General features: G+C 36.1%; 1 protein-coding gene across 1 annotated transcript in view; it reads right to left on the reverse strand.

Moving 5' to 3' along the window:
* LOC123557487 (neuronal membrane glycoprotein M6-a-like) overlaps positions 1 to 12,966 on the reverse strand; it is a 42,140-nt gene that overhangs the window by 19,378 nt on the left and 9,796 nt on the right. Inside the window, exons 2-3 of the mRNA XM_045348967.2 lie at positions 9,764 to 9,920; positions 8,505 to 8,664 (exon numbers count right to left, since the gene is read on the reverse strand). Of these exons, the coding sequence (XP_045204902.2) occupies positions 8,505 to 8,664; positions 9,764 to 9,920 (317 nt within the window). The remainder of the gene's footprint in view (positions 1 to 8,504; positions 8,665 to 9,763; positions 9,921 to 12,966) is intronic.

Raw genomic sequence — 12,966 nt, forward strand, 5'->3', positions numbered from 1 at the left:
GAGGTTCTTATGATGATGCTACAGATAAAGTTTAAGGAAGATCCACAAAGCATGTTATAAGAAGATCTTTTTTTTTCTTATTTCTAGATCCAAACAAGAGCTGTCTCCGTAGGATGACACATGCCCCCGATGGCACTTTGAATGAATAGTTATGGCCGATGTTAGAGTTTAGGACCTTTGACCTACGGAGCTGGGTCTTGCACGCGACACATCGTCTTACTGTGTCACACATTCATGCCAAGTTATTTTAAAATCCATGCATGAATGACAAAGATATGGACCGGACATGCCCATCAATGCACTATCATGAAAAATGATCTTTAACGTCTAAGTGTGACCTTGACCTTTGAGCTATGGACCTGGGTCTTGCGTGTGACACGTCGTCTTATTGTGGTACACATTCATGCCAAGTTATTTGAAAATCCATCCATCGATGACAAAGATATGGACCGGACACGCCCATCAATGCACTATCCTTTAACATCTAAGTGTGACCTTGACCTTTGAGCTACCTGGGTCTTGCGCAGGACAAGTCGTCTTACTGTGGTTCACATTAATGCCAAGTTATTTGAAAATCCATCCATCGATGACAAAGATATGGACCAGACACGCCCATCAATGCACTATCCTTTAACGTCTAAGTGTGACCTTGACCTTTGAGCTACAGACCTGGGTCTTGCACACTGCACGTCATCTTACTGTGGTACACATTCATGCTAAGTTATTTGAAAATCCATCCATCGATGACAAAGATATGGACCGGACACGCCCATCAATGCACTATCCTTTAACGTCTAAGTGTGACCTTGACCTTTGAGCTACGGACCTGGGTCTTGCGCATTGCACATTGTCTTACTGTGGTACACATTCATGCCAAGTTATTTGAAAATCCATCCATCGATGACAAAGATATGGACCGGACACGCCCATCAATGCACTATCCTTTAACGTCTAAGTGTGACCTTGACCTTTGAGCTACGGACCTGGGTCTTGCGCACTGAACGTCGTCTTACTGCGGTACACATTCATGCCAAGTTATTTGAAAATCCATCCATCGATGACAAAGATATGGACGGGACACGAAAATTGCGGACAGACCGACAGACGGTTCAAAAACTATATGCCTCCCTTCGAGGGCATAAAAACGGGCCAGACCCCCATTTGAACAAAATATGTGAGAGGACCTTATAATGATGCTACATATCAAGTTTGATGAAAATCCCTCATGCAAATCATGACAATATTGTTTAAAGATTTTTACAATGTTATTTCTAGAGGCCCCTAAAATGGGTGAAGCCAAACCATTTGAAAATATGAGAGAGGACCTGGCCCCTGGATGTTGTTACAGACCAAGTTTGGTGTAATTCTGATCAGGAATTTCAAAGGAAAAGATGTTTAATATGTAAACAACAAAAGCCTGGCCATCCATCTTTATTAACAACTCAACCTTCTGTTCAGTTGAGCTAATAATTTTTAAAGATAGCCAATCCAATTCATTGCCATGTAATGACTGTTTCTAACATTTGCTCTTTAGCACTTATACAAAGTAACAAGGTACAATGTATACCAGTCAACTTTCAAGTAAATTTTTTTTTTGAAATTTATTTTTTCTCACCCAGACCTTTTTTACATATATTATGAATAATTTAGTGATATTACTGGTAGTGCACTTTTGTTATATTTAAAGATGAAATTGCATTGGGAATTTTAAACAAAGAGAACAATATCAATACCTTTCTTTAGTCTGGATTGGTTTTGCAATCAGGATGAGAAAAAGGAGAGAAAAAGCAGTTTTGACTAAGAATCTACTGAAATATCTTAACAGCTACCACAGGACAAGACTCGAGAAACTGAACTATGCAAATTTCAAAATATTCACATCTTAACCCTTACCCTGCTAAATTTCTATAATGAACTTGTCCATCTTTCAATTTGGACAGTACCAGTAACTGTTGAAAGGAGTGCTTACCAAAAAGATACTGACTGAATGGCGAACAGTGTAGATCATGGTCAGGCTGATCATGATCTACACTGGTCGCAAAGGCAGATTCAATCCTTTCCAGCATGATAAGGGTTTAAAGGGCAGCAATTACAAAATTTGCAAAAAGAAATCACAGGCATAAATCTGTATCTAACCAATCATTGTATAATGAGATATACCCCTACTGAACTGTATGAAAATTGACAAATATCATGAAATGCTGATTTCACTGCACTGCATCATGGACCACTTTTAACCTTTAGCCTGCTGGCGGCGGATATTTCAGCCTTTGCGACCAGTGCAGACCAAGATCAGCCTGCACATCCGTGCAGTCTGATCATGGTCTGCACTGTTCGCTATTCAGTTAGTAAATTTTCAGTGAACACCCCTTCGAATAATAAATGGTACTGCCCAAACTGAATGATGGAACAGTCCATTTTAGAAATTTAGCAGGCTAAGGGTTAATGTACCTTACATTTTTTTGTCAGATTTTTTATAGGCACTTAATTAACAACAATATACATGTAAAACAAAGAAGTAACAATTTATTGAAAATAGCTGCTATGTTGTATGACAAAAAATATCTATGGCAAACTGCATTAATTTGGTCATTTTATCATAAATGTCTACAGCAGAGACTGACACCTGCTGAATGATAGTACTATATTTTAACATAAAAATACTTTATCGCATGTCTGACGTCGCTGGAGTGAAATAAAGCCATTACATAAAATTGATAATACTCTATCCTAGTGTAATAAATAGTCCTTTGAAGTAAGACATTGGTCAAAATGACTTGTTTAATATAAAATAAATAGTAAAAGAAGGTAGATTTTTTTATGTTTCGGCAGGAAAAGCTAACATGTGATGAAAAAAATAAATTACGTTTTGTGACTTTCCCCGTTGAATTAATTAAAGTCATTGAATAAAACTGATAAAATGCTTGGCAGAGCCTTACATTTTATTATTTTATTCAACTGGTTTAACAAATTCATTATGAAAATACACTCATGTAATATCTTCTATGTAACAGTTTTGAAATTTGCTAAAAATACACTGAAAATCTGACCAGAACACTGAAAATATTTAACATGTATATTTCATTATAGTGTTTTGTTTTATTTAGTAAATTATAACTGAGTGCGTAAAAAAAGGTTTCCATTCTGAAAGCAAACACTGAAAAGTATTGTCATTAGGAAACCATTCTTTTATAAATTTTACATTAAATATTCTAAATATGAAACAAGTCAGAAATCAAAAGATGTCCCTCAGATTTCCACATCCGTCCATTATAGTTTGACATGCAACAGTTGTAGCCTGACATGCAACAGTTTAGATTTTTGCAGAAAAAAAATGCGTACTACATTTATGTAGGTGGGGTATGTAAAACTAAAATTTACAAGGTTGACAATTAAACCAACATTAGTCAATAGTAGATCATAGCAGCTGCAAATAAAACCAAAATGCAATACATGTATGCAATCCTATAATGAAGGTACATGTAGTGATGAGTAAATCAAAAGTGATAATTTGGATATTCCACCTCCTCACCATGCAATATCTGTTTAACCCTTAGCCTGCTGCAGGCGAATTTAACAGCCTTTGCAAACAGCTTGGAACCAGATCAGACGGCGATTAAATCGGCGTCTGATCAGGTTCCAAGCTGTTTGCTACTCTGACAATATTTCTTCCAATTGTGGAGCAAATTGAATGAACTTAACAATTTTAGCAGACGACATTTCCAGCAGACGACAATTTACCTAGCATGCTAAAGGTTAAATATTTCTAAAAGCCCTTTCTACAGTCTTTCCATTTCTACAGTCTTTTTTATTACTATCAAATATAAAACTGTCTTTTTTTTTTTTAATTCAATGAATCCCTTATTTATACCAATCTCAACTTTTATCAAGGGGTGCAACAATATACTGCTAACTGAAAAGGAGATTACAGTAGCTGCAGAGTTACCTCTCTTACTTTGATCGGGCATTTAGCTACTGATAATAAATATATATTTTGAATACTAACAGGTTATTTTTCATGGATGTGTCAATCCATATAAAGAAACAAGATTCAAATTTATCTTAAATGTACATTTTGAAATCTACCAGTTCATTTCCAAACAAAATATAAATTACTGTTGTTGCAACTCATGCAAAATTGAATAATCATCACTGTATTTAAGATGTATATTAATTAACACTTATCCTGAACACAATTGATTCCGCCTTTGTGACCAGTGTAGATCATGATCAGCCTGCACATCTGTGCAGTCTGATCATGATCTGCACAGTTCACCATTCAGTCAGCATATTTTTGGTAATCACACCTTTAAACAGTTAATGGCAATGTCCATATTGAAAGATGGACAAGTTCATTATGGAAATTTAGCACGGTAAGGGTTAAGAACAGCATATACATTCCTTTTTTCGATTATAATTTAGGAATTTCTAAATTCAAAGCATTTTTTTTTCATTATTTGACAACACAAGGATTTTGCAAGATACTGGGTCTTTCTATTTCATATCTTCAGGCATCATTTTCCGAAACCACGATGTCAATCCGTAAAGGATACCTCGTAACGCAATTTACCGTGCCCAGTACCTTGAAGTGTTGGCATCGGAGCCTCGCAACCAAAAACAAGTGAGTTCCCAGTAAACACACACACTGTTAATAAATATTTGTTTTAGTTTCACAATAAATGCTTGGGACTGTTACTTCATGGCACTTGCTATATTATATTTCCTATGAAAACATGTCAAAAATGAAATTTTAACTAGTCAATTTTATAAAATAATAAAAGCAATTGACAAGTGTAAGCTGGTATGTCTGTATAAACACATATTTTTCAATATTCTTTCGGTATGAGTTATGTTTTCATCAAGGACACTGGTGCCTACACTGTCTTCCTGGTATATATACTTAATTTGTAATACATAATTAAGACTGTGTTGTCATTTGAACAGCTACAGCAAGTAAACAAAATCGCTTATGCACCAGAGCCCTGTAAGCGTGGTCTTGATACTACATGTGTTTCTGAGTTTTTTCTTCCGTTGCGTACACACACCACTACAGCTATACTTCAGTTTTACTTTCTTTGGTTCATGGTGCCATGGATGAAAACTGTTACTGAAGCAGATTCTGTGAGTTAGAAAATCTAAAGAATTGTAAGACAAATCTCTGTAAATAGAATGCATTTAAAGTATGTAAGTACTGGCTATTTCTATCAAAATCTGTACTGCTTCAGGAACGCACATGTAAGCACTTTTTTCTATTACAACTTATCACATTTCATGTCAATATGATAAAAGTAAATAGCACACTTTCACTGTCAGTCAACTAGTAGCTTTGAAATAACCTTGACCTGATTCTATACACCGTGTGTCCAAGACTTTCAACACCATCTTAAGACAGACAAGACACAGCATTATCTTTGTTTTACAGCATAAAGGAGGCCAGTACCATACAGCATAAAGGTGTCCGTTGCCAGATATTCTGGACAATTTGCATTCACCAAAAGGACTCCCCTGCTACTGAAAATATAGGTGCCTTCAAATATTCGCTGTTATCTAATATCTTGTTTTGTGGAACAATTTTCAGAATGGACATATCTGACTCGGCGTGGAACTAATTTGTTTAATATTTAAGATTGTATAAAGAGCTACCTATACTGGAACTAGCATTTTTTCTCCAAATATTTGTCACCTTTTACAATACGTCCTGATCTAGGCAATTCATTTTCAATACCTAACGTTACCTTACAATCCATTGCAATAAAAGCGTATCAATGAACGAGAATTAGTAAATGCGACCTAAGTTCTGCGAAAGTCTTAATGAATTACACTTATGTCTTGATACCCTTGTTTATAGACACTTTTCAACTGGACTCCATCGTTCCAGTTTGTTTTGAGCTGCAAGGTTACCTTGCCTTGTGCTCCGAGGTACTGGGCATGGTAAAATGCAATACAAGGTATCCTTTACAGATTTTCATCGTGAATATAGGTGAGAAAATGTAGGATATAGAGAGGAAGATTACACAACATTATGAAAGAGACAATACTGAATGGCTTGTTGGCAATAATGTCTTTGCATTTTTCATTGAGTATCGGTAACTTACATGTACTTCAAATTATTGTAAATTAAACAAGTTGCCTCCCTTTCACCATGCAATTGTTAAAACTGCAAGCACTTTGCGTGAAATATAGTGCTGATCTGATTTTTGTATGATCTTATCAACTATAAAATAAACTTTAAAACACTGTCATTTCTCACTGCCCCTGAAATTTTCTTTTTCCTATGAAAATTTAATGTACAATACCTATTGCTATTCATCAATACAGTAAAAGTGTTTGATTTTAGTGATGTTTTTGATCAGTTCAGATTTTTTTGCTTTTATTGGGACCTGCCAACACAACTGCACGTCATACGCCATATTAAATGGTGACTTTCCAGCTTCTAATGGTGGAAAAAATACTAAAAGTTCTTCTCCGAGCATTGTTTCATGCATGGAAAGGCAAATGGGTAGTAGTAACGACCTTGCTAAGCCAGCTAGATGGCTTCATCACATGAATAATTCTACAATCTAAGAAATACTTCAAATCTATATCAGTGAGGCCCAAGTGATTCAAGTCAGTGAGCTTTCCCACTGGGCCATGAACTTGCTTCAACAATAAGAGCTGTCCGTAAGAAATGCTTGACTACCGGTATTCAAATTGTTGTCCCAGAAGCAGGAATATTACCCTAGATGTTGAAATATCTATAAAGTTTCAATGCAAAACTTTAACCAGAAGTTTGTAAGTTCAAAAGGGGACATTATTTTGAAAAATACATGTCTGTCAGAGTTATAGGACTTGATGCTATGACTTAGTTTTATAATTCTGAAGAAATGTGTGAAGTTTCAATTCAATATCTGCATTAGTTTCGGAGATGGTATCTTGGATGCAAAACTTTAACCAGGATTTTCTAAGGCTAAAAGGCGGCATAATTTGACCAAAATACATGTCAGAGTAATGGGACTTGACCCAGTGAGTTTGGTAATTGACCTAGAGAAAAACAAGAGCTGTCTGTTGACAGCACGCTCGACTATTCGAAGCATTGATAGAAGTATAGGGTTAAAGTATTACCTGAGATTTTCAGACAAAAGAAAAGGAACAGATAAGACAAACAATGTACCTGCATTTGTAGATTTGGATAAGTTTTGCACTATACTGCAATGTGTGACCATGTTGGTAAGCAAGTGTTCAAAGTGTCAAAGCCATATTATATCAAACAGTTGATAGAAAAAATATCGAATGGTATGCGAAACCTAACTAATTTCTTTGTCCAGAAAAAGGCCACAACTGAGCTCAAGTCCTTGTCCTAGGTAAGTAGACTATGAAGGTAAACAAGTGGTCAAAGTTTCCAAGCCATATGACAAACAGGTTAGGCATAATATAGACTGGTACGAAAAACTTCCCTGATTTCAAAGTCCAAAAAGGGCCATAATTTAGCCAAAATAGTTGACAGAGTTATGTACCCTTGCCTACAAATGGAAACCATGATGATAAACAAGTGTTCAAAGTTTCAAAGCCACATGTCAAATAGCTTTGACAAAACACTGACTTGTATGAAAACTAAACTAATTTTCAAGTCCAAAAAGGGCCATAATTCAGCCAAAATAGTTGACAGAGTTATGTACTCTTGCCTACAGATGGAAATCATGATGATAAACAAGTGTTCAAAGTTCCAAAGCCACATGTCAAATAGTTTTGACAATACATGGACTTGTACGAAAACTGAACCAATTTCAAAGACAAAAAAGGGCCATAATTCAGCCAAAACTGTTGACAGAGTTATGTACTCTTGCCTACAGATATAAATCATGATGATTAACAATTGTGCAAACTTTCAAAGCCACATGTGAAATAGTTTTGACAAAACATAGACTTGTACACAAATTGTACCAATTTCCAAGTTCAAAAAGGGCCATAATTCAGTCAAAATAGTTGACAGAGTTATGTACTCTTTCCTACAGATAGAGACTGTTATATTAAACAAGTGATAAAAGTTTCAAAGCCATATGTCAAACACTTTACACAAAATGTGAACTGGTACGAAAAACTTAACCATGATATCTAAGTTAAAAGGGGCCAAAATTCAGCCAAATCCTTGATAGAGTTATGTACTCTTGCCTACAATTGGACATGGTGATGGTAAACAAGTGCTGAAAGTTTCAAAGCTTTATCTCAAAAGACTTTGTCAAAAAGTGGACTGGTAGGAAAAACTTAACCAAGGTATGACGCCGACACCGACACCGTGGTGAGTAGGATAGCTCTACTTTAGTCGTGCTAAAAAAGAAGTTTCAAAGTCATATGCCTTTAAATGATAGCTTATGTACCTGCATGCAAAATTTTACCCAAGAAGTGACGCCGACACCACGGTGAGTAGAATAAAGCTGACTATTCTTTGAATAGTCAAGCTAAAAATGCAGTAAAATAGAGCGTGCTTTCTAATGTAATTTACTCATTACAATGCTGTCGATACTTACAAAAGCTGCTGAAATACGACCTCCCATGATGCATGAGGCACCAGAGTACACAGTTTTTCTAGTTGCTCCTGTGGCAAGAAATGCAAATATCAACAAAAGTATGGCAAACAAAGCCATCACCACAGCAATCACTATAAACACAATCTGTAGTACTTCCAACCTGAAAGGCAGAACATATTATCCATATAATATGTATAAAGTACAATATGTATCAGCTTTGTTTCTTAGTTTTTTGTTTTGTTTCATAAATCTGCACATCACCTTTCTTAAATATCATTACTATTATGTTTTTGCATCCTCCGAGGCAATAACTGTAAATTTTGTAACAGTGTTAACCACATAATTGTTTTTTTTTTTTTTTGTAGTTTTCCACAAGTATGTAACTGTTAACTTTCGCACTCAAATCTGAGGCAGAGAATGAATGAAATTTTCTATCTCAGGGTATATTTTTAGTTGCCACCGGCTCCTCTAATGGGCAACACATTTATGAAACAGTAAACTACATTAAATAAAACATGCATTAAAAAGCTGTGACATTAACATGTGAAAAGGTATTTGATATTAATTTAACTGAACTTTTATAGCAAATGCTTACATTATGTTAATATACATCATTACATGTATAGGAATCATTTTCAACACGACTGTATTGAAATATCAAATCTCTATCATTTTTATTTTATGCTAACTAATGAAATACTGTATTCTATCAGTTAAGTATTTTCATATCTCATCACTCACACTGTGAAAATATGAAATCTATATTTTCACACTGTGAGAGATATAGCTCCGCCCCCTCATACATTGTGTATGAATTTTAAATTATTTGCTTAAAACAGGATGAAAATTGTAGTCGCACTTTGTTCTTTATAGTATATTTCTCGATTCAAATTATTTTACTTAATGAGAATTTCAAAACGTTAGGCAGCAAAAAAAAAATAAAATGGAACTTTATGTTGTGTGCGTCTTTATAACGTCACAACACGTCTGACGTCATGTCTGTTTATGCGCGTCTGTTTCCCGCGCTGAGATTAAAATTTGTTGTAAAATGCACATCTCAACGTAATTGAGCATAAAAAAAAAGAAAATTTGTTTGTTTTTCATGAATATGGAATATATCTCACCTCGAAGTGAGAAAATGTTCACATTTTCACTCGCGCTACGCGCTCGTGAAAATATTTGAAATTTTCTCACTTCTCAGTGAGATATATTCCATATTCACTCAAAACAAACAAATATCCTCTATATATTTTACTTACCAGGTAACATTGAACTGGAAAATTTCTTCCATCACAGACTTGAGAATGATTGTCAGCGCACGATATAACGTGCCACAAAACACTCCAACGCCCACAAACACAATGATACATGCTATCAGTGAGGCAAACGGTATGTTGCCTATCTTCTCTGTAAAAGCTGAAATACAAAATTAACTTATTCTGAAAATTAGTCTTATCTGAAATGGATGGGAAGTTGAGGAGGAGGTGGGTACACAAGGGAGTGTTACCAGCAGTACAAGAGAAATGGCACTGGTTCAGGTGAGCTAAAAAAAAACTGCCAGCTTTTTAGCTTAGGAAAAAATTATACCCTAAAGCAAAAAAGATCAAGACTTTTTTACATGACTTTTATTGTAATAATTTCTATTTTAAATTGATTTTGTAGCCCTACAATGTATGATCCAATGATTTTGAAATGTAGGAGTTGGGGAGGGCGTGTTTTAGGAGAACTAGAACTGTCACTGGAGTGACTTTTAAACCCCTACAATATGATCTTGTCAAAGAAGAATGGCAACCATAAGAAATTTAAAAAGTACATGTACTTAGAATAATCTAAAACGTAAAAAAAACAAACTTAATACTGACCTGGGATGGGGCAACGGGTAATGGGTAATGGAGATATTTTCCCATTACATATAATGGTAATGCAATGCATTATTGTAAAAAAATGATGGTAATGGTCAATTAGTTTTCCATTACTTGCCATTACTTATCTGAATATTGGGGAAGTCCATGCTTGTATTGTCTTTAAAACAGATGTTTCAGTGAATAAATTTACCCTCTGATCACAATGTAGGTGTTGAACAGGGTCCTATCTACCATTTCAACTGGGTGGTGGGGGGGGGGGGGGGGGGGGGGGGGGGGCGGAAATGTCCAGCAGTCCACTTTTTTTATTTGGGGGCAAAATTAATGTCCTGGGGAGTGGGGGGGCAAACTCCAGATCCCATTGAACAGTCCATTGTTTGACCAATTATAAGGTGTGAAGAATAAACTATACAACTAGAAGATGCTTTTGTAAAAAAGCGCATGTCTCCCCCAACACAAAGTTGTATAGGCAAGAAGTCAATAGGGGTCAGGCGCGAAAGTCAAAGAGACACTGATGGTTGGCTGCAATAGGGATCGTGTACTTGGCATGTCCAGTCACCCTTAAGTTTCAACACTCTTGGCCTAGTGGTTCTCAAGTCACTGTTCAGGCTCCTGTGACCTTGACCTTTGATCAAGTGACCCCAAAATAAATAGGGGTCATCTACTCTGCATGTCCAATCATCCTATTAAGTTTCAACATTCTAGGTCAAGTGGTTTTTTTACTTTACCTTTTTTTCCGGAAATGATTTTGCATGACCAGGCCCCTGTGACCTTGACCTTTAATAGACTGACCCAAAAATTAATAGTGGGCATCTACTCTGCATGTTCAATCATCCTATGAAGTTTCAACATTCTGGGTCAAGTGGTTCTCAAGTTATTGATCGGAAATTGTTTTCCATGTTCAGGCTCCTATGACCTTGACCTTTAATGGAGTGACCCCAAAAACAATAGGGGTCATTTACTCTGCATGACCAATCATCCCATGAAGTTTCAACATTCTGGGCGAGTGGTCCTCAAGTTACTGACCGGAAACGGTTTTCCATGTTCAGGCCCCTGTGACATTGACATTTGATAGAGTGACCCCAAAATTAGTTGGGGTCATTTACTCTGCATGTCCAATTATCCTATAAAGTTTTAACATTCTGGGTCAAAAGGTTCTCAAGTTATTGATCGGAAATGGTTTTCAATGTTCAGGCCCCTGTGACCTTGACCTTTAACAGAGTGACCCTAAAAACAATAGGGATCATCTACTCTACATGACCAATCATCCTATGAAGTTTCAACATTCTGGGTCAAGTGGTTTTCTAGTTATTGTCGGAAATGGTTTTCAATGTTCAGGCCCCTGTGACCTTGATCTTTGATGGAGTGACCCCAAAAACAATAGGGGTCGTCTACTCCAGCAGCCCTACAACCCTATGGAGTTTGAAGGTTCTAGATCAAATGGTTCTCCAGTTATTGATCGGAAAGGAAGTGTGACGGATGGACGGACAGGGCAAAAACAATATGTCTCCCCCTATGGACCCTTATACTGTACTGTCTGGGGCAACTCAATCCAGTTTATTGTAAAAGTCATGATTTTTGCTAACAAAACTCCGGAATAGGCAGGTAATCATGCGCGTAGCGTGGCATGCTCAGTTACTCGGCTGAGTATCATTTAAAATCCAACAATAAACAAGAGGGCCAAGATGGCCTTAGGTCACTCACCTGAGAAACACACCATAACACAGTAAACATGTTTGACCTAGTGATTTCATGGAAAAAAATATTCTGACCAATTATCATTAAAATTGGAGCAAAAATCTCAAGTATAAGTATTTTCTGTGATTTGACCTAGTGACCTAGGTTTTGACCCCAGATGACCCATATTTGAACTTGATCTAGATTTCATCAAGGCTATCATTCTGACCAAATTTTATGAAGATCAATTGAAAAATATAGCCTCTATCACATACACAAGGTTTTTCTTTGATTTGACCTAGTGACCTACTTTTTGACCCAAGATGACCCATATTCAAATTTGACCTAGATTTCATCAAGGCAATCATTCTGACTTAATTTCAGGAAGATCAGTTGAAAAATAAAGCCTCTAATGCATACACAAAGTTTTTCTTTGATTTGACCTAGTGACCTAATTTTTTATCCCAGATGACCTATATTCGAACTTGACCTAGATTTAAACAATGCAATCATTCTGACCAAATTTTATGAAGATCAATTGAAAAATACAGCCTCTATCGCATACATAAGGTTTTTCTTTGAAATGACCTAGTGACCTGCTTTTTGACCAAGGATGACCCATTTTCAAATTCGGCCTAGATTTCATGAAGATTATCATTTTGATTTAATTTCAGGAAGATCAATTGAAAAATACAGCCTCTATCGCATATACAAGCTTTTTCTTTGACTTGACCTAGTGACCTACTTTTTGACCCCAGATGACCCATATTCGAACTTGAACTAGTTAGATTTCATCAAGGCAATCATTCTGACCAAAATTCATGAAGATTAATTGAAAAATACAGCCACTATCGCATACACAAGGTTTCTCTTTGATTTGACCTAGTGACCTACTTTTTGACCCCAGATGACCCATTTTCAAA

This window comes from Mercenaria mercenaria, chromosome 5 (assembly GCF_021730395.1).
Source record: "Mercenaria mercenaria strain notata chromosome 5, MADL_Memer_1, whole genome shotgun sequence".
NCBI classification, from domain to species: Eukaryota; Metazoa; Mollusca; class Bivalvia; order Venerida; family Veneridae; genus Mercenaria; species Mercenaria mercenaria.